The following is a 20015-nucleotide window of genomic DNA, read 5'->3' on the forward strand; positions in this document are numbered from 1 at the left end:
GATAGGTGCAGGAATTATTAATTATCCGATCCAACTTGTGTATATATGCACCAATATGGAATTAGTCTGTCTACATAACATCCAGTGCAAATATATATATATATATATAAGATGTCACTGCATGCGTAGAAAACCCAGAGATGAGCAACTATAAATACCCCACAACCTTACCTTAAACCATCCAAACAACAGAAAAACCACAAACTTCCATAAATAAGCATCAACGAATTGCAGAAACAAGTCAACAAACATGACGAAGAGGTAATTTCATCTTTAACAACATGTTTTAATATGAACCTCAGAAGTCAGATGTATATGATTATATATCGTAGTAAGTAGTGAAACATCGATCCTTAATTTCTTTGTTTTTGCATTTGTTTCAAACTTTTTTCTTTAGGATTGCAGTTGTTACGGGGGCCAACAAAGGGATAGGATTTGAAATATGTAAGCAGCTAGCTTCAAATGGGGTGGAGGTGATATTAACTGCTAGAGATGTGAAGAGGGGAAATGAAGCTGTTGAAAAACTCAAGGCTGCTGGATACTCCGATGTGATTTTTCATCAACTTGATGTGGGGGACAAGGCTAGCATTTCTTCTTTTGCAAATTTCATCAAAACTCAATTTGGGAAGCTTGACATATTGGTACGTAATCCAACTCTCCGATACTTGTGATCAGGTGTACATGTAATTAGTTGTCTGTATTGCATGCATGGGTGGCTAACGTGACCGGATACCGTAGATAAGCCTTGTACTGATTTGTATACAGGGCCGGCCCAACCGCTAGGCGAGTTAGGCCGGCGCCTAGAGCCCCAATTTCATAAGCTCAAAAAAAAAAAATTTCTAAGGCCCAAAAAAAAAAAAAAAAAAAAAAAAAAATTGCATAAAAATTTAAGACCCTCAACATGCTTAAAAAAAATATTATTACTTGTTTATAATATCAAGGCCCTCAACATGCTTTCTTAAGGCCTTCAACGTGCTTTAAAAAAAATAATATTATTTTTTTTATAATATGGAGGTCCTAGCATGCTTTCTGCAGAACGGCCACAAGGCCCTCAACATGTTTAAAAAAATATATATGTTATTTGTTTATAATAATGAGGCCCTCAACATGCTTTAAAAAAATAATTTTATTTTTTTTATAATATTGAGGCCCTCAGCATGCTTTTGCTGCACAACGACCACAACTCACAAGGCCCACAACATGCTTCCTTAGCTGTACAGTAAAAAATAGAACAATAAAACCACAGCTCAGTTTTATTGTTATATATACATATATATCGTGTTTGTTTAATTTTTTTTAATATTTTTAATCAAATATTTCTACCAAAAAATATGTATCTGGATATGAAAAACTTAAAAAAAAAAAAAAAAAAAAGTAGTAGAAAAGCTGACAAAGAGGAGCTCTAAATAAATTTGTTATTAGCAATAAACAAAATATAGATGATAATTTAGGTGAAAAACTTGTAAATAAACAAGAAATTCATCAAAAAGAACTAGAAGATAATGAAAATACTATTGACATATCTAAGTCTATTGGTACAAATATTTGAATAGTATCTAACTCTATCCCTTTCCTCATTTGAATAGGGAAAAAAAACTCTATTGATACAAATATTTATGACCCAGGCCAATAGAAAAATATTGATGCAAAATTAAGGGATTTATTAGTAGAAAATGCCAATAAGATAGTAATATAGATTTTCCTTAAGATGAGAACTCTAAGCATTTTTTTAGTACATATTATATACGGAAATTATCAAATGGGGAGATGCATAATAGAAAATGACTAGTTTATTCAAAAGATTTAGATAGAGTATTTTGGGGAGAATAATCATTTTTAAATAAAAATATAATAACAATAATATTAAAATAAATATTATTTAATTAATATTTAAATATTTTAAAAATAAAGCTTCATTTAAAAGTTTCGCCTAAGGCCCAAAAAATCATTGGGCCGGCCCTGTTTGTATAGTCTAGACACCTTCTTAAGTAGGTAAGGGAACACCTATCCTCTTATATTAACTTCCCGTATTGTATGTTCTGATCCTTGGTAAGACACTTGATTTTTATGGAGAATATGACTTTGACTTGTAGATGGGAATATTAAAATTCATTGGGATGTGTATTTCCTATTGCTTGACTAGGCTGCTTTTCCAAACTGTTCATAGTATGGAAAAGAAAAAACGAAAAAGGATAAGTATGGATGAGCCCTTATATATCCAATAGTCTAAGGAAGATTAATTATATAGATACCTTTCTAATCAGTCTATACTTTTGAATTAAGATGAAATCATGTAATCTTTTTTAGATGAAAATAAAGTCATGTAGTTTACCATTAATGGTAGTGGTTCAGTGGTCTCAATAAGATTCTCCAAATGGTTTTAGATATGTACTAAGGTAAGACTAACTCCTGAAAAAAGAATCATCAATCCTATTAGTATTAGCTGCTTTTGGTCCCACTAATTTTTTGATGGAACTGAGTCAGGTTATGATTCAGTCGGACTTAAGAGATAATATGCGGTTCCCATTGTCTTGGTCCCTCCATGTACGGCTCTCAGCGAGTAGCGACTACTATAGTCATACTTAGATAGAATAGCCATAAGTGATCTCCTCCACCGGCTTTTCTGAAAAGGAAAAAAAAGTCATTTGCTTGGTGAAAAATACAGACCAATAACTATGCGAAGTCTTGTTCTTATCCCCCATTTAGTACTCTAATATTGAAATTATTTTAAATTGCAGATAAACAATGCAGGGATTGCTGGATCCGTAATCAACGCAGAAGATCAAGAGGGCTTAATACAAGGGTATTATGAAGTAAGTTTCCCAATGTAATATAATCTCTATCAGCATTTTAAATTTAGAGTATAATCCAGAAATTTGAAATACTTAATTACTGCAAGATAATGTGTTTAAGTGGAAATGTAGACTATAATATATAGTTTAATGGTTTCCTTCCCACACTGTAGGAAAGAAAGTCTCATTAATGCAAAAAATAAAAATAAATAAAAGGACAAAGTTTTACTTCAAAACAAGAATGAAGGAAATTCCTCAAATACAATTTATTAAATTAACATATGTCTCTTAGATCGAGTACAATATTCTTATATGCGTTTTCACATGCACTAAGGACAAATACCACATACTTGGTTAATTTTTTGAGAAAATTACAAAATTAGTCATTGTGGTTTACCTGATTTGCAATTAACCTCCAGTGGTATCAAAATGAATTTAGGGATCCCTAAGGCGTACCAAAAAGACAATTTACTCATTACAGTCAAATTTCATCAACTAATTTAACAGATTTTGATAATGTAAATACGTCAGAACCAATAAAATTGTGACACGTGTTATATTTAAGTTAATGTCACACTAACGAAATCTGTTAAGTCAGTGAACGAGTAAATTATTTTTTTGGCATATGTCAGGGATCTCTGAGTTCATTTTGATACCAAAGAGAGCTAATTTGCAAATCAGGTAAACTACAAAGACTAAGTTTGCATTTTTCCCTAATTTTATTAAAAATGTGAACAAATCAATTTTAGTTTAGATTGGGTTAATCCGAAAGAAAACTTTGTCCAAAATAAAATAGTATTCAAATGATTTCAAACATATATGCTACATCATTTACCACTGCATACGATGATACAGGTTGCAGGTGGAAATCGTGGATCCTTGGAGAAAGTTTTCAAGCAAACATTCGAAACTGCCACGGATTGTATAAGAACAAATTATTATGGGATGAAGCTAGTGAGCAAAGAACTAATTCCACTTCTTCAATCATCCAATTCTGCAAGAATAATAAATGTCTCCTCCTCCTTGGGACAGTTAAAGGTACAACATTATTATATCGTTAGAGAGCGCGTTTTAAAAAATTGCGGTGTGTTTTCAAATCGTGGGTAAAATGGTGCATTTTTTTTTGAACGCATTATTTTCAAATTGAACATTTTAAAATCATTATTTTTTAATTGTACCTTTTGAAATTGCAAACTCAAACGAACTTTATATATCAGAAAGTAGAGACTTTTAGTTATGTCATAGGTGCTAATTAACAACAATGGAATTGCAGCATATCCCAAATGAGAATACAAGGAAGGAGCTAGGAGATGTAGATGGCCTCACAGAAGGAAAAGTGGACAAGGTGGTGGAAGGGTTCCTAGAAGACGTCAAGGAGAATTTGATACAAGTCAAAGGCTGGCCGACAAATTTGTCTGCTTATCTTGTCTCCAAGGCAGCTGTGAATGCTTTTACAAGGGTTCTTGCTATGAAGTATCCCAACATTGCCATTAACTCAGTTTGTCCGGGCTATGTCAAGACAGATATTAATCACAACACCGGAGTCTTGACTGTTGAAGAAGGAGCTAAAAGTCCTGTCACACTAGCTTTGATGCCTGAAGGTGGACCTTCCGGCCTATTCTTTTCTCAGACGGAAGTGTCAACCTTTTAAGTGATAATTGGTGCAATACGATGCAGTTGTTCATTTTCATGTCACATTTTATAGTCGTAGTTTCTCCGGTTCTTGCAGTTGTTTTACTTTTCAGTACTTACATTGATTAAGAGTTTTCTATATATGTTACGTCCAGTGAATGAGCATTGAATAAAAGTTTTCTGGTTCTTGCAGTTGCTGTATCCTTCTCTTGCATGCACGCACCACGTACAGCTCCCGCTGTAAAAATAAATTAAAGGGAAACAAAATAGTGATGATAATTAAGTAGATGCTTCATATTCATTAATTTATTCAAAAAGTTTGATATTTTTGTTTGGTTCATCTGCAACTTTGTTCAATCGGAGTTTGTGGACAATTGCTTCTACTTGCAAAATTAGTCCAAACTGAAAGACTCATCTACAACCTCATTCGAATGGGGTTTACAGAAACGGGGTTCTGTCTGTTTGTTTGCAACCTCATTTGAATGAGCTTTGCAGACAAGTGGTCCTATACAAGAAAGAGAAGGAAAAATATTTCATTTTATACTTCCATTACTTGAACCCCAAATTAATTGGGGTTTGCTGTCCTACATCACCCTTATTGGTTTCCAACTTGTTAGCAATCCGAGCACCTAAGTGCATGAAATCCTCATTCTATAATAAACAAATATGCCAATCGATTCTTAACTGACATATCTTCTCATTTGAGCTTAAACTGCAATCATAAAATTAACATTGACCTGAAATAAATATATTAGCTAGGGAAGTGGCTAGGTAGAGCATATAGATATTAACATATTTGTTAACTAATTACTATTTATCCCGAAAAATTAAATTAATAACAAAAATAATAAATTTAATTATTTAACTAATATTTAACACTCCCATGAAGTGTGGGCCTTAACACCTCCTTAATACATTTATGGTACACACCCATCTTCTCCCTCGATCAAGGGATGACCCCTCTCTCTCTCTCTGTCTATCGCCCCTCAAGCCAAAGTCGACACTGACTTAAGCTTTAGAGTATCTTCGATATCTTAAATGAAAGCTTAATTACTGAAATTGACGCCTTGGATCCCAGCTTTGCAGGTGATCATCATCAACCCAGTCCGTAAGTGCATAATTTGGGATCTAACAGATTTCTTTGTACAGATTCAAATTCCTCTGTTATGAGGATTACCATATCTAGTAATTGTATAAATATATGATGTCTACAACAAAGGCTGGTTTTTGTTACTTTAAACATCACGGACAAGTCTCCGATTTCAGCCACTTCCTCTTCTCCATACATTAGAGAGATGAGTGGAAATAAGGGACAAAAACATCAAACCCACTAACACAATTTATAATACATTTATGATCTGAAAAGGAACGTGCCTTGACATTGGCCACAAAACTTTGGGTTATTTTAAATAATATAAATTATTAATTAGTTTAATCATGATATCAACTTGTGCTGGAAAATATTTTGTAGCGATATCCTATAAAATTCTAACTCTAATTTGATTAACTTTGTACTAAACACATTATTAAATTACAAAATTACTTAAAATTTTGAGTCACGCCCATTATTAACTTACAAATAAAATTGATAACCTAAATCAAACTACTAATCTAAATCAAACTAACAGACTCAATTCTTTATTCTTTACAAATAAAATTGAATAAAAGTTTTCTATGCTATGTATTGTGAATGAATAATGCTACATATTGCATCTTTATCCAGCTATGTATCTCACTAAGCTGATGTGGCTTGAAACACTAGTGTACCCTATGCTCATTTCTCGTTTTTCATTTGACAATTCATATGTCATATTGAACTCCAAAGAGAGGGAGTAGCAGATGAACCTCACAGCCCCGACTCTACGAGCGTGTCTAATTTGCTAGTAATTCGAGCACCTAAATGCAAGATATGCTCATTATATAATGAAAATTCTATATACGACTCCAAATGACACCTATTCTTAATGTATAGGTGTTTCACACAATATTATGCGGAAATAGATCTGACCTAACAAAATAATAATTAATCAAAAACATATATGCAATGAACAGTAAAGAACACAGATATTTTGGTTACGAAGAGGAATCCAATTAGAGAACTCTCTAATTGTAAAACCTCTCTGGGGCAGCCATACCCAGGAAATCAACTAACTCAATAAAAGAATAAAGGATTACAAGACGTTCACACTTACAAAACCTTTGCAATTAACACGATCTTGTATAAGACAAGCGACCCACTTGCCTTCTACCGCAATAGCCCTTTCCAGCTGGCACAATCCTTCTACGTGATCTCCCTTCACCGGAACTCCGGTTGACTTCACTTCCACAATCAACAAGTAAACACAAACGATCACTCTAAGAGAGAGAATAGACTCTACTCTCTTAGCACATAAAGGCGAATTCTAGATGCAGAAATTCGTCCCTCTTTCTTCCTATAGAGGTGTATTTATAATAGTCCCATCATCCCTAGACCTAGGAAAGAGTTTATATTCATTTAAAATTGTTACAGGTACGCAGCGTCCGGACGGGAACATGTGCCGTCCGGACAGGACAACAAAACACAGCCAGAAAGTGTTTTTAACACATGGCCGTCTGCAATCTCGTCCGGACGAGATTGCAGACGAGCCATTCTGCCCAGCTTCGTAGTCTTCTCTTTATGACCCGTTTTAACCTAGTAAAAATTGGAATTAGCTAAACCTCGTGAAACATGACTTTGTAGATCCTTGAGTTAGCTTTCCAACGCCGCAAAGATTGATCCAATCAGAGGTCTAAAACTCAGCATATGACATTTTTTGTAAAAGTCATCTGGACGGGGTCCAGACGAGACTGCAGACGAGGCTCTCGGGAATTCTTGTTTATCGAGCTCGTCCGGACGGGATTGCAAACGAGATTGCAGACAAGGCTCTCGGGAAAAATAGAATTCTTCGAGCGTCCGAACGACACTTCTTCTTGTCCGAACGGTAATTGAATGGATGATGAATCTTGGCACTTTTGGTCACCATTTTGCTTACCGAATTAAGCCAACAAGAACTTACATGTAACAAACAATAAAATTGACTAGAAGTGTTTATGCACCAAAACTCAACGAATTTATGATTTATAATTGAAGGCAGTCAAAGATGCCAATACATTTTACCCCACTGAACTATTCATTTCTTTGCACTTTGACCTCTAATGTTTTAAAAGTGACACTTGACCCCTCCCCCCCAAACTTCCAAATTGTTGCAATTCGACCATTCTGGCTTTTTTTTTCTTCCCAAAATGCCCCAATCCGAAGTTTAAAAAAAAATTAAAATTAAAATTAAAAATTAAGGTGTGGGAGGCCACCCCAGGCCTAACTAGGGTGGCCGGCCACCCCTTAATTTTTATTTTTAATTTTATTTATTATTATTATTATTATTTTTAACTTAGGATGAGGACATATTGGGAAAAAAAAGTCAGAATGGTCAAATTGTAACAATTTGGAAGTTTTGGGGGGTTCAAGTGTCATTTTTTAAATATTGAAGGTCAAACTACAAATTGATGGATAGTTCAGGCGAGTAAAATGTATTTTCCCCAAATTATTAACATCGAGCAGAAATAAATATATTAGCAAATTAATATATTAGCAGAGAATATATATATATATATATATATATATATATATATATATATATAGAGCAAGATAGCAAGCGGGAAGATGTCACTGAATGCGTAGAAAACCCCCATAGATGAGCAACTATAATTAATACCCGACAACCTTACCTTAAAACGATTTCTTTCTTTTTTTGAAACGGAATTTTTTATTTAAAAAAAAAAAAAAAAAAAAAAACGATTTCTTTTTTAAAATTATTTTTTTAAAAAAGAAAACTTTTAATTTTTTTAAACACAAATTTATATTTTAAACACAAATTCTAAAACAAATTTTTTTAAAAAAAAAAAAAAAAAAAAACCGAAAATTTTCAATTTTTATAAAAAAAATTCTTATAAAAAGAATTTTTTTATTTTTAAATTTGGCCATATTTTATATTTTCTTTTTTAGTTTTAAATTTTTTATTTTACTAAGGGTAGTTTCGTCATTGGGGAGGGGGGGGGGGGGCGGGACATTGACAAGTTTTGATAGGTTGAGGGAGGGACATTGTCAATTGGGTGGTAGTTTGAGGGAAGTAGGTAGACTTTACCTTTTTTTTTTCTTTTTTTCTTTTTTTTTTCTTTTTCGGGGTAGGTGAACTTATAGTCCATTTAAAAAAAAAATGAAATTATATATAAAATCCTTAGGTAAACGCGCTTTTATTAAAAACTCTCTGGGTATTTTTTTTCGAAAATTTAGTCCCTAGGTCACTCGAAACTATTAGAAAACTCCCTACCGTTAATTTTTGTTAACTACCGTTATTTGAGTTAAACGAACCGTTTCACTTAAGTCTACCTCAGTGAAATTTTGTATCCTACGTGCTCATATTGGACACGTAGGATATAAAACTCACCGTTTTGGACTATCCAAAACGGTGAGTTTGGCTTAAACTTGAGGGCTTCTTTTTTGAAACCACAAGTTTCATATGGTCAAAAAAACAAACCACCCGATACACCTCAAGCGGCAACCCACCGACGCAGACCCCGCCGGCGACAGAACCCACCGGTAAATCACTCATTCCGGCGTCACTTTTTCGGCTAGGTTTCCGTCAAATCACAGTATTTTGAATCGGAAAAATTTGGTTTCGATGAAGGTATTTTCCGAAATTTATTTGTGGGTTTTGTTGATTGACTGAAATGGAAGCCTTTAATAGTTGTTTTTTGAATTTTTTTGTTGTGTTGGAACCTTTTGGTCGAAACCCCATCCCCAACCTTTTTTTTGTCCTACATCTGTCGAATATTGCACTTTTGAGCCAATATTATTGTTGATTGGCAGTGGGTGTGGTCCACCTTGGTTGTGGTCCTGGAATGAGACAGTTGTTTTTTCGTGTGCACTGGCAAGTTGGTCTATTATTGTTTTGTCGTGTTAGGCAGAAGGCATTCTATCAATTTTTTTTTTTGTGGGGCTTAATTTCCTTCATTTAATGTACAACTCAACTTGCTCAATATACTGTTAAAAAAAAAAAAAAACTTGCTCAATATACAACTCACCGTCCTCATTCTAGAAGGGTATGGATGTTCTGAATTTGGAGAACAAATTTGGTGTTTAATTTATCTGTTATTTTAATTTGAGTGTGGCTTTCCCTATATAATACCAGTGTATAATAAACACAAAATGAGATCCCCATTTGGTGTTAATTAAATGTATCCATCTCAACACAAAATGAGATCCCCATAATCCAAAATAATAAATCTATCCCAAATGAACGACTTGGGTTGATGCTTGTGTAATGTCTATACAAAGATCCATAGAATGTTTTGACTATAAACATACTCTCTTTTGGAAATGTAATTTTTGTGTAATAATTTCATTGGACATATTTATTAGTGTATTGTATGCATTTGTTGATCTTTCCACATATAACAATGGGCGAAAAGTGCACTTTGCACCTATAACATGCATGTGCAAAAGTATATGTTTATTATTACTATTATGTTTTGTCCTTTTTTCCCAAATGAATGGTTGTCAACTATGTCAACCTAACATCCAAAATCAGCTTAAGTTGGACATCTTGAGTCCAAAACATGCACGTATAATTCTTAGTCTGAATATATATATATATATATATATATATATATATATATATATAATATATATATATATATTAAATCATTTCATTTCATGCAATAGATAGATATTATTGTTTTTTGTGTTTTCTTGTATGGACAAATATTTTTTTCTTACACTCTTTTATATGTTTACAGATATGGTTGTCAATATAATCATGCACCACAGTGGGACAATGACCCATACCCCATTTAAATACGTTGGTGGCGACGTCCATGAAGTGAAAGCCTATGATGTTGACTATTTTAGTATGTGGGAAGTCAAAGAGTTGGTTCGTGACTTAGGATACATGAGCGACGTTAGATGTTGGTATAACGTCGGTGATAGTCCACATAATAAAGTGATATCTTTAAATAGTGATGCAGACGTTGTAGATTTTGTAAATATTATGGCTGATTACAGATCACAAGATGTTCATTTATATGTTGAACATATGGTCCACAGTGCTATAGTGGTAGAGGAGCATTTATTTCTTGAAGCTGTTGAAGGACAACATGGAGAAGGTGGTGGCGGGGTGGGTGAGATGCCTAGTACTACCCGGCATGATGGAGATGGAGAAGGTGGTGGCGGGGTGGGTGAGATACCTAGGGCTCCCCGTCATGATGGAGATGGAGAAGGTGGTGGCGGGGTGGGTGAGATACCTAGGGCTCCCTGTCATGATGGAGATCCAGAAGGTGGTGGCGGGGTGGGTGAGATACCTAGGGCTCCCCTTCATGATGGAGATGGAGAAGGTGACGAGGTGGATGAAATACCTAGAGCTGAAGGTAATATACTTATTTCTTACTTGTTAACTTAATTTTTTTTTTTTCAAATAATATACCATGAGAGCACTTAGCCTTCTCTCCCCGAATGACTAACAACAAATTTGATTGTTTATTTTAGGGATGGAGGACATACCTAATGCTGCACGTGAAGATGGAGATGTACAAGGACAAGGTGGAGAAGGTCGAAATTCTCAATCAAAACATTTCAAAAGCCCACGAGTTAAAACTAAGGCTGCCCGTTCTGTTACGCCATCCAAGAAAGCAAGCGGGCAACCGACCACCAGCCGAGGAGGTACGTACAAATTGCAATTGAGTTGGACTCTTATTAGTTTTTTTTTTTTTTTTTAGAAATAATATTCACCAGCAACTAACTTTATGTTGTCACAATTATTTATGGTTTTTTATTAGTTGATCCTTTTGTTTTTGGTTTTTTATTTTAATTTTTGTATATATTTTTTTCAGTACGCAGAAGAAGAAGAAGACGGGTTGCTCAACCGGTTTTGCAAGACGAGAAAGACACTCTTAATGTTGGTGCGCACACCGTGCCCAAAACTGGTACAAAAAAAAATGGACATGGTGGTAGGCCAGGGAAGAAGAAAGTGGAAGAGGATATTGATGAAGTTATCAAAGAGCTGTTGACTGACTTCGAAGCAACTGATGGCGAGGATGAGGACCTTTTCTATGGTGCTGCTGAGGTCAATAAAGAGAAGGATGGGACGTCCAAATGGTGGGAAAAAGTTGACATTAACATAGGTGATAAAGGAGCCGATTTTGGGGATGAGGAATCTGATGATGAAAGTGATGGTCTTGCAAGTTTGCAAGAAAGTGATGCTGGCGAGGTTGGAAAAAAAAGGAAGCGGTATAGACAGTTCAATCTGAAACATGACTTGAAGATTCCAGTGACGTTTGAGCTTGGGGATCAATTTGCAGATTCACATTCCTTCAAGATGGCACTGAAGACTCATGTTGTGCAGAAAGGGTTTGATTACAACTACAAGCACAATGACATGAGTAGGGTGAGTGCAGTCTGTAAATTAGAGCATTGCTCATGGAGGATTCATGCCTCTACTGATGCTACCAGGACTTGTTTTCAAATTAAGACGTACTACCCGGTTCATATTTGTGGTAATCAGTACGAAAACTCCAGATGCGATGTTGAGTATCTTGTTCGTACTTATAAGAGGGACTTCAAGGATGATCCCACATGGACACCATATGCATTGAAACAGAGGGTGGAGAGAGACCTTAACGTCGATGTTCCTATTGATCGTTGCTATAGAGTGAAGAGGGAGGCATTGCATCAACTTTTTGGTAGGCACTCTAAGCAATATCGCCTCACACGGAGATACGCAATGGCAATACTCAGCACTAACCCTGGTAGTAGTGCTTTTGTACATAGAGATAGAGCATTCTTTCAGATGATGTATATTTGTCTTGATGCATGCAAGAAGGGGTTCAGACATGGTTGTCGGCCCATAATTTGTTTAGATGCTTGTCATCTGAAGGGGGAATATGGGGGACAATTGTTGTGTGCCATAGGCAAGGATGGCAACGACGACATGTTCCCCATTGCAATTGCTGTGGCCGAGGCAGAGACAAGAGATTCATGGCAGTGGTTTATTGCCATTTTATTGGAGGACTTATGCGGGCCAGAAGGCGGACTTGGTTGGACTATAATGTCTGACAGACAGAAGGTATTTGATGTAATATACTATTTATGTTCTTATTGTGTTATTTTATTTCTTTATGTTATTACATATAATTTAACATAAATTTATGTGTGTAGGGGCTTGAAATTGCAGTTGAGGCTGTGTTGCCACATGCTGAGCATTGCTTTTGTGTTCGACACCTACATGCGAACCTCAAAGCGAAAGGCTACACATGGAAAGCTATGAAGGATGAGTTGTGGGGGGTTGCACGTGCAGCCAATGTTTATGCGTTTGACCATCACATGCAGAATATATTGTCAATAGAGAAAGGTGCACACGATTACCTTAGTGGTGTACCTAAGGCATCATGGTCCAGACATGCTTTCAACTGCCAAACCAAAAGTGATATGTTATTAAACAACTTGGCTGAGAGCTTTAACGCGTGGATTAGGGAAGCTAGGATTAAGCCTATACTGACTATGCTTGAAGAAATTCGTCTGCAAATAATGGCACGCTTCCAGCAAAAAATGAATGGAATCCAGTCGAAGCACTATACAATATGCCCAAAGATCCAGAAAAAATTGGAGGGTCAAAAAGTGATGCAAGGAATTGTATTAGTCGGTGGCAGAATGAGTTGGAGTTTGAGATCGAGCACATATACGAGCCACAGCGTTTAGTCCGGTTAGATCATCGGACATGCACATGTGGAAGATGGCAGGTGAGTGGGATCCATTGCTCACATGCTTGTGCTGCAATTTACATGCATAAACAAAAACCAGAAGATTATTTGGATGATTATTACAAGATGGACAAGGATATGCAAGGATATGCAGCTCGAGTTTATGGCATGGAAGGTCCACAGACATGGCCAGCTGATGATCCATGCGATGAAATCATGCCACCTATCATTAGAAGGGCTCATGGTCGACCAAAGATTAGTAGGCAAAAAGTTGTAGATGAGCCGACTAACCCCTACAAGCTAACCCGTAGTGGATATATCGTTAAATGTGGAAATTGTGGGGATTTAGGGCATAATTATAAAGGTTGTCATTTACCTTTGAACTCAGACCGGAAGAGGTAGAAACCGAAGAAATATAAGCCGAAAAAAGATGCTGCTCAAGCACAGGTAAAACAAAGACATTTTACAACATAAGGTTCATATTCCAAAATTTGTTAACTTAATTATTATTGTACAAGTAATATAATAATTATTGTTGGTATTTGTCTTAATGTTTGGTTAAATTATTGTAGGGATCACAAGCTCAACCCCACCCAGAAGCAGAAGCCCACGGGTCATCACAGCCAAGTGTACGTACACGTAGCCTACTCAGTCACAGGTAAAATTCAAGTTTTTTTTTTATTAAGAAAACTCTTATTTCCCGATGATTCCATAGCTGCCCACTAATATCTTAAAGCTTGGTGAAATTGGTGTTGTAATTTAGTAAATTAGTCTGCGGTTTAGCATTACTGCTTGCTGACTTGTCATCTAGATACTTTAAGGAGCTACTAAAAATACTGTGGACCTTGTTGAATCTTCATATTTATGCTAAAAAAGTTACACTGAAAGTAGTGGAATTTTAATTACTCTTGGAAGGGTATGTTGCGACATTTAATTTGAAAATATTTATTGAGATGTGATTTTGTCTTTGCTTATGTAATGGATGAACTCAGTAGATCTATTTAGGATAAGGTCCGATGGTGTATGCATTTTTGCAGAAAACATTGATGATACTATAATGGAAGCTAACTCTACGTATCAAACAAATAAAATCAATAAATAATGGGAGCTAACTCTAAGCTGGAAGTTTGGGAGGGTGTTTTAAGTTTAAGGTTAAGGAGGATTAAAATCTAGTATATGCAATGCAAGTTCAGTGTTGCACAGGTTATTTGGAAATACTTCATAATCTTTGTCCTCTATTAGAAAATTTTCTATTTATAGAAGTGTTTGTACAACTAATATAATAATTATTTAGAAATGCTTTATAATCTTTCCCCTTTTTTTTTTCTTTTTTTTTTAATGCATTTTTTGGATCCCAACATGAACCACAGGCAGAGGCAGAAGCCCACAGGTCATCACAGCCAAGTGTACGTACACGTAGGGCTACTAAGTCACAGGTAAAATCCAAGTTTTTTTGTGATTAAGAAAACTCTTATTTCACGATGATTCCCTTTTTCTTTTTCTTTTTTTTTTACCGCATTTTTTGGATCCCAACATAAACCACAAGCAGAGGCAAAAGCCCACAGGTCATCACAGCCAAGTGTACGTACACGTAGGGCTACTCAATCACAGGTAAAATTCAAGTTTTTTTGTACTTAAAAAAACTCATATACATGTGCTTAATTCGTAATATTCACAATGATTTCCGGTTTTTTTTTTTTTTTTTTTTGGTATTTGTCGTAATTATTATTTTTGTTAACGCATTCTTTGGATCCCAACATGAACCACAGGCGGAAGCAGCAGCGGAATCATCACATCATGGTAGTACACGTAGGGCTACACGTGTACTAAGAAGCCGAGGAAGTGGTGCCACGCAATGATCACATTTATCACTTACCAGATCTCTTCATTTTGCCTTTTTCCCGCATACCCATTTCATAATCAAGTGATATGTCGGCTTTTTTTGTTTTATGTTTGTAATATAAAAACAATTTGGGGATTCATTTTGGGACTTTATGTGCTTGTTAGCTTGAATGTTGTTCATGAAGCATTAAACGTGCACTGTTAGTTATTGAATTACATTTTGGAATTTCGTCATGGCAATTACCAATTCCAGATCGTATTAGTGGACAGATAAAATTAATTCTGCCTGCAAATTCTACTGTACGGTTCAATATTTCAGACTTAAGAGCAACATACAAATAATCATAAATTGCCGCATACGAATAAAACTAATGCATGGAAATAGTTGTTCCATAAAAGTAATCAGCCAACCTTCAATGCATGAAAATAATTGCTACATATAAGCCATAACCATATATCCACGTGGACAACATAACTCATTAAACAATATCCTTGACAACAACAAAATAGATAGTTTATTCCACTCATAATAATCTAATTGCCTCCTTCCCATGCCTCAATGCCCCATCAACTTTAGACAAATCAACATTACACAAATCACCAACAAAAAAACCAACAAATATGTTTGGATCTTTAGTTTGCCCCTAAGTAATGACACTTCACCTTTCAGGGAATGAACTTGTTTATACAGCCCAGGTAGGACCTCCCTTCCGCGAGCACAGGTTTGTTCGCCATACCATTGGAAAAAACGACATTGGCCAACTTTCTGTAATTACGCAAAAAAATCTGATAATTACGAACAAGCACGAAGTAATAACTATTTCTTAAAACCAAATTCTCCAAATTCAAATACTTTTTTACGGTCATACATAGCACACCCATAGAATCGCCTCCCAGGATTTTTTATAGTAGTGGATGTTATAATTGGGCTTGTAAGTCCGCACCTACACTACACAGGTTCCATATCCTCTTTGACCGATGATATTATAGATGCTGATGACATAGACTGTTCATTCTACAGTGAAACCCATAATTATTATAAGTAATCACAGTTCCCTAATTGGTTTCACTAAATAAAATTCACAAACCTTTTTCATCTTCCCATCGTAGAATTCGCTTTCATTGTCTCCTATCCCAAAATCTTTCTTCCTCCGGTTCATCTTATAATATGAACCTAACAATATATAACTGACATGTGAGAGAATAATCAAGCTCATAAAAGAAAAATAAAATCAAGCTTGCCAAAAAATTATTCTCACTTCAATTTGTAATCTAAACAATACTGGGAAAAAAAATGTACCATAAACCCTAAACAAAAGATAATCACATTGTTTAAAATGTGATTCCCCTGCAGAAATAGTACTGCTCAATTTGTAATCTAAACAATACTAAGTTGTTAGTGTAGTAGCTAGAGATGGTATATGAGCATAGGCGGCTCCCTACAAACATGCAAATATGCAGTGTAATCAAACATGCAATAAGAAGAAATTAGCCGTAACATCCAACCACGTATATAATACTGCTCAATTGTAGAATGATGAAACTTCCCTAAAAAAATTTACAAAGTTATCAAAACCCAACCAACCACAATCTATCATATCCCAACAATAATACCACTTTTTCCTCCATTGAAAAATACTTTTCTTTCAAATGTTAATACTAATATGATTAACATTTCTTTCAGTAATTGAACTTTCTTCTCATCAACTAAAAAGGTGGCAAAAATATTGGAGGACCTAAAAACAAAGACATGCATAGAAAAGTATGGCATGAACTATGACGTAAAAAAAAAAAAAAAAAAAAAAATTAAAAAAAATACTGCTCAATTCTAGAATGATGAAACTGGCGTAAACTATGCACAAAGAATTCCTATTTTCATGTCCTCGGCAATCCACCATTTGAGTAGAGAAGCAAAAAAATAAAATAAATAGTTATACAGATGAAAAAATCCCCCTTGACCAACTTGCCAGTGCACACGAAAAAACAACTGTCTCATTCGAGGACCACAACCAAGGTGGACCACACTTATTGCCAATCAACAATAATGTTGGACAAAAAAAAGGTTGGGGATGGGGTTTCGACCAAAAGGTTCCAAGACAACAAAAAAATTCAAAAAACAACTATTAAAGGCTTCCATTTCAGTCAATCAACAAAACCCACAAAGAAATTCCGGAAAATACCTTCGTCGAAACCAGATTTTTCCGATTCAAAATATTGTGATTTGACGGAAACCTAGCCGAAAAAGTCACGCCGGAATGAGTGATTTAACCGGTGGGTACTGTCACCGGTGGCCTCTGTCGCCGGTGGGTTCGGTCTCTGGTGGTTCTGTCGCTGGCGGGGTCTGCGTCGGTGGGTTGCCGCTTGAGGTGTATCGGGTGGTTTGTTTTTTTGACCATATGAAACTTGAGGGTTTCAAAAAAGATGCCCTCAAGTTTAAGCCAAACTCACCGTTTTGGATAGTCCAAAACGGTGAGTTTTATATCCTACGTGTCTAATGTGAACACGTAGGATACGAAAATTCCACTGAGGTGGACTTAAGTGAAACGGTTCGTTTAACTCCAATAACGGCAGTTAACAAAAATTAACGGTAGGGAGTTTCTAGTAGTTTCGAGTGACACAGGGACTAAATTTCAAAAAAAAAAAAATACCCAAGGAGTTTTTAATAAAAGTGCGTTGACCTAAGGATTTTATATATGATTTCCCTTAAAAAAATAATGACCAATTTGATAAAGTAGATGAAGTCATGCATGCATGTTCTTAATTATATTGAAATTGTTCAAATTGCAGGTAAATAATGCAGGAGTTAGTGGATCCACAATTGACATGGAGGGTCAAAAGGACTTAAACTAGGACTTAATGCAGTAAGTCTCTCAATGTAACATAATCTCTCTGTCTCTGTTTCAAATTGAGGTCATAATCCAGGAATTTTAAGCAGTTACTACAAGATAAAGCGTTAAATTAAATGAAAAGGTAAACCTAATATATAGTTTAATGTTTTCTTTCCCACATTGTAGAAAAGGAAGTTTCATAATATATAGTAAAATAGTCTTCAAATGATTTATATATATATATATATATATATATATATATATATATATATATATGCTACATCATTAACCAAGGCATACCGTGTTAAAGATAACAGGTGCAAATGCTGGATCCTCGAAGAAATTTTTGAAGCAAACTTATGAAACTGCAGCAAATTGTCTAAGAACAAATTATTATGGGATCAAGCTAGCTAGTGAGCAAAGAATTTATTCCTCTTCGTCAATTATCCAATTCAGCTAGATTAATAAATGTCTCCTCCACTTTGGGACAGCTGAAGGTACAAAACTATTAATCCAAAAGCAGGCACATTTAGTTATGCCACACATTTAGTTATGCACAATTCCTCTCAACAATAATTAATCAAATCACCTTGTGACATTTCAAAACACTTGGGAACTTTATGGTCTTTTGTCGACGATATAGATCAAGTGCAACTTGGGTTCGTTTGTGTTTGCAATTTAAATTAAATAGCAATTTTTAAAAACACAGTTACACGTTTATTAAAATTGCATTTTAGTATTTAAAATCGTACTTCTATAAAAAGGCACCTTTTTGCATTTGATTTGAAGACTAGATTTTTCTACATTTTCAAATCGCAATTTTTTTTAAAAAAAAACACACACACCCAAATGATATATTTTCTGAAATTTTATTTAAAATCCCACTTTTGGTCTGGGAAATCACAGTGCCAAACTTACTCTTAGTTTCAAGAATTGCCATCTGCATGTTGGGATTTGTGCCTTGACAATTGCACTAAATTTTTGGTGCTAGAAATTGTTTGACCATGTTGGAAAGATTTATAGGTTGTCAATTGTCAATGTATTCCAGTTTATTTCAAATGAGAATGCAAGGAAGGAGCTAGGAAATGTAGATGGCCTAAAAGAAGAGAAAGTGGACAAGGTGATGGAAGGGTTCTTAGAAGATGTGAAGGCGAATTTGATAGAAGACAAGGGCTGGCCTACAATTTTTCTGCTTATTTTGTCTCCAAGGCAGCTCTGAATGCTTACACGAGGATTCTGGCTAACAAATATTCCAACATTGCCATTAACGCAGTTAATCCTGGCTATACCAATACAGAATTGAATGGAAACACTGGAGTCTTGACTGTTGAAGAAGGAGCTATAGGCCCTGTCATGGTGGCTTTGATGCCTGAAGGTGGACCTTCCGGCCTCTTCTTTGATCAAACAAAAGTCTCAACCTTTTAACCGATAATTAATGTAATACAATGCAGTTGCTGATCATTGTTCATGTCAAACGTTTTGTAGAAACTTCCTTGCTTCTTGTAGTTGGCTTATTTTATAGTTATATTGAATAAAAGCTTTCTATGTTATATGTTGTGAAACGTTCTTTTAGCTTTGACTATTTGCAAATTTCTATTTTTACATGGGATTCCTCTTTTTTATTATTAAGGCAGTTGCCCGATGTAATAACCTGAAAATTAATATAATTAACTTTCATATAATTAACCGTCGCGATTTATGAATCACTTATTTTTCAGTAAAATATAAAAGGGATTCCAACAAATGTTATAGATTAAATTTCCTTAAAACTCCCGGCACTTTGCATTTTCGGGACAATGATATTGTACTACAAGTCTTTTGGGACAATGCCAACTTTACTAAGAAAGACTTAAAGACTTGAATAGACTATTTGGAGAAAAGTTATAATTAATGTTAATTAATTATATATATTGTGCACGATTTCTTTTTTCTTTTTTGAAAAATCAATCTTGATATTCTTTCATAAAATGGATCATTGACAGAGCAACTGCTTTGTCAATATAATATCTCTGATACAAGATGGACACTCCTCATTCCATTCAGTATCATTGACCTGTTGAAGGGCCAGTCGTGCTAAGCCATGAGCCACCCTATTCCCCTCACGATGTACATGCTTAACTTGCCACCTAGAAAATTTATTTAAATTTAGCTT

At 35.1% G+C, this 20015-nt stretch overlaps 1 protein-coding gene and 1 pseudogene across 1 annotated transcript; both read left to right on the forward strand.

The window, feature by feature from the left end:
- The first annotated feature begins 250 nt into the window (after nucleotides 1-250).
- LOC132190940 (short-chain dehydrogenase/reductase 1-like) lies at nucleotides 251-4443 on the forward strand. Its single transcript, XM_059605967.1, has 5 exons — nucleotides 251-261; nucleotides 398-641; nucleotides 2739-2813; nucleotides 3648-3830; nucleotides 4066-4443. The coding sequence occupies exons 1-5, from the start codon at nucleotides 251-253 to the stop codon at nucleotides 4441-4443; spliced, it is 891 nt and encodes a 296-aa protein (XP_059461950.1).
- A 12847-nt stretch (nucleotides 4444-17290) lies between these two features.
- Nucleotides 17291-19288, forward strand: LOC148586775 (short-chain dehydrogenase/reductase 1-like; annotated as a pseudogene).
- The last annotated feature ends 727 nt before the right edge of the window (nucleotides 19289-20015 follow it).

This window comes from Corylus avellana, chromosome 3 (assembly GCF_965113065.1).
Source record: "Corylus avellana chromosome 3, dhCorAvel1.hap1.2, whole genome shotgun sequence".
Classification (NCBI taxonomy): domain Eukaryota; kingdom Viridiplantae; phylum Streptophyta; class Magnoliopsida; order Fagales; family Betulaceae; genus Corylus; species Corylus avellana.

Coding starts and splice junctions, on each gene's coding strand:
- LOC132190940 (XM_059605967.1), top strand. Junction 2,814..3,647: donor TAATACAAGGGTATTATGAA/GTAAGTTTCCCA, acceptor ACGATGATACAG/GTTGCAGGTGGAAATCGTGG. Junction 3,831..4,065: donor CCTCCTTGGGACAGTTAAAG/GTACAACATTAT, acceptor ATGGAATTGCAG/CATATCCCAAATGAGAATAC.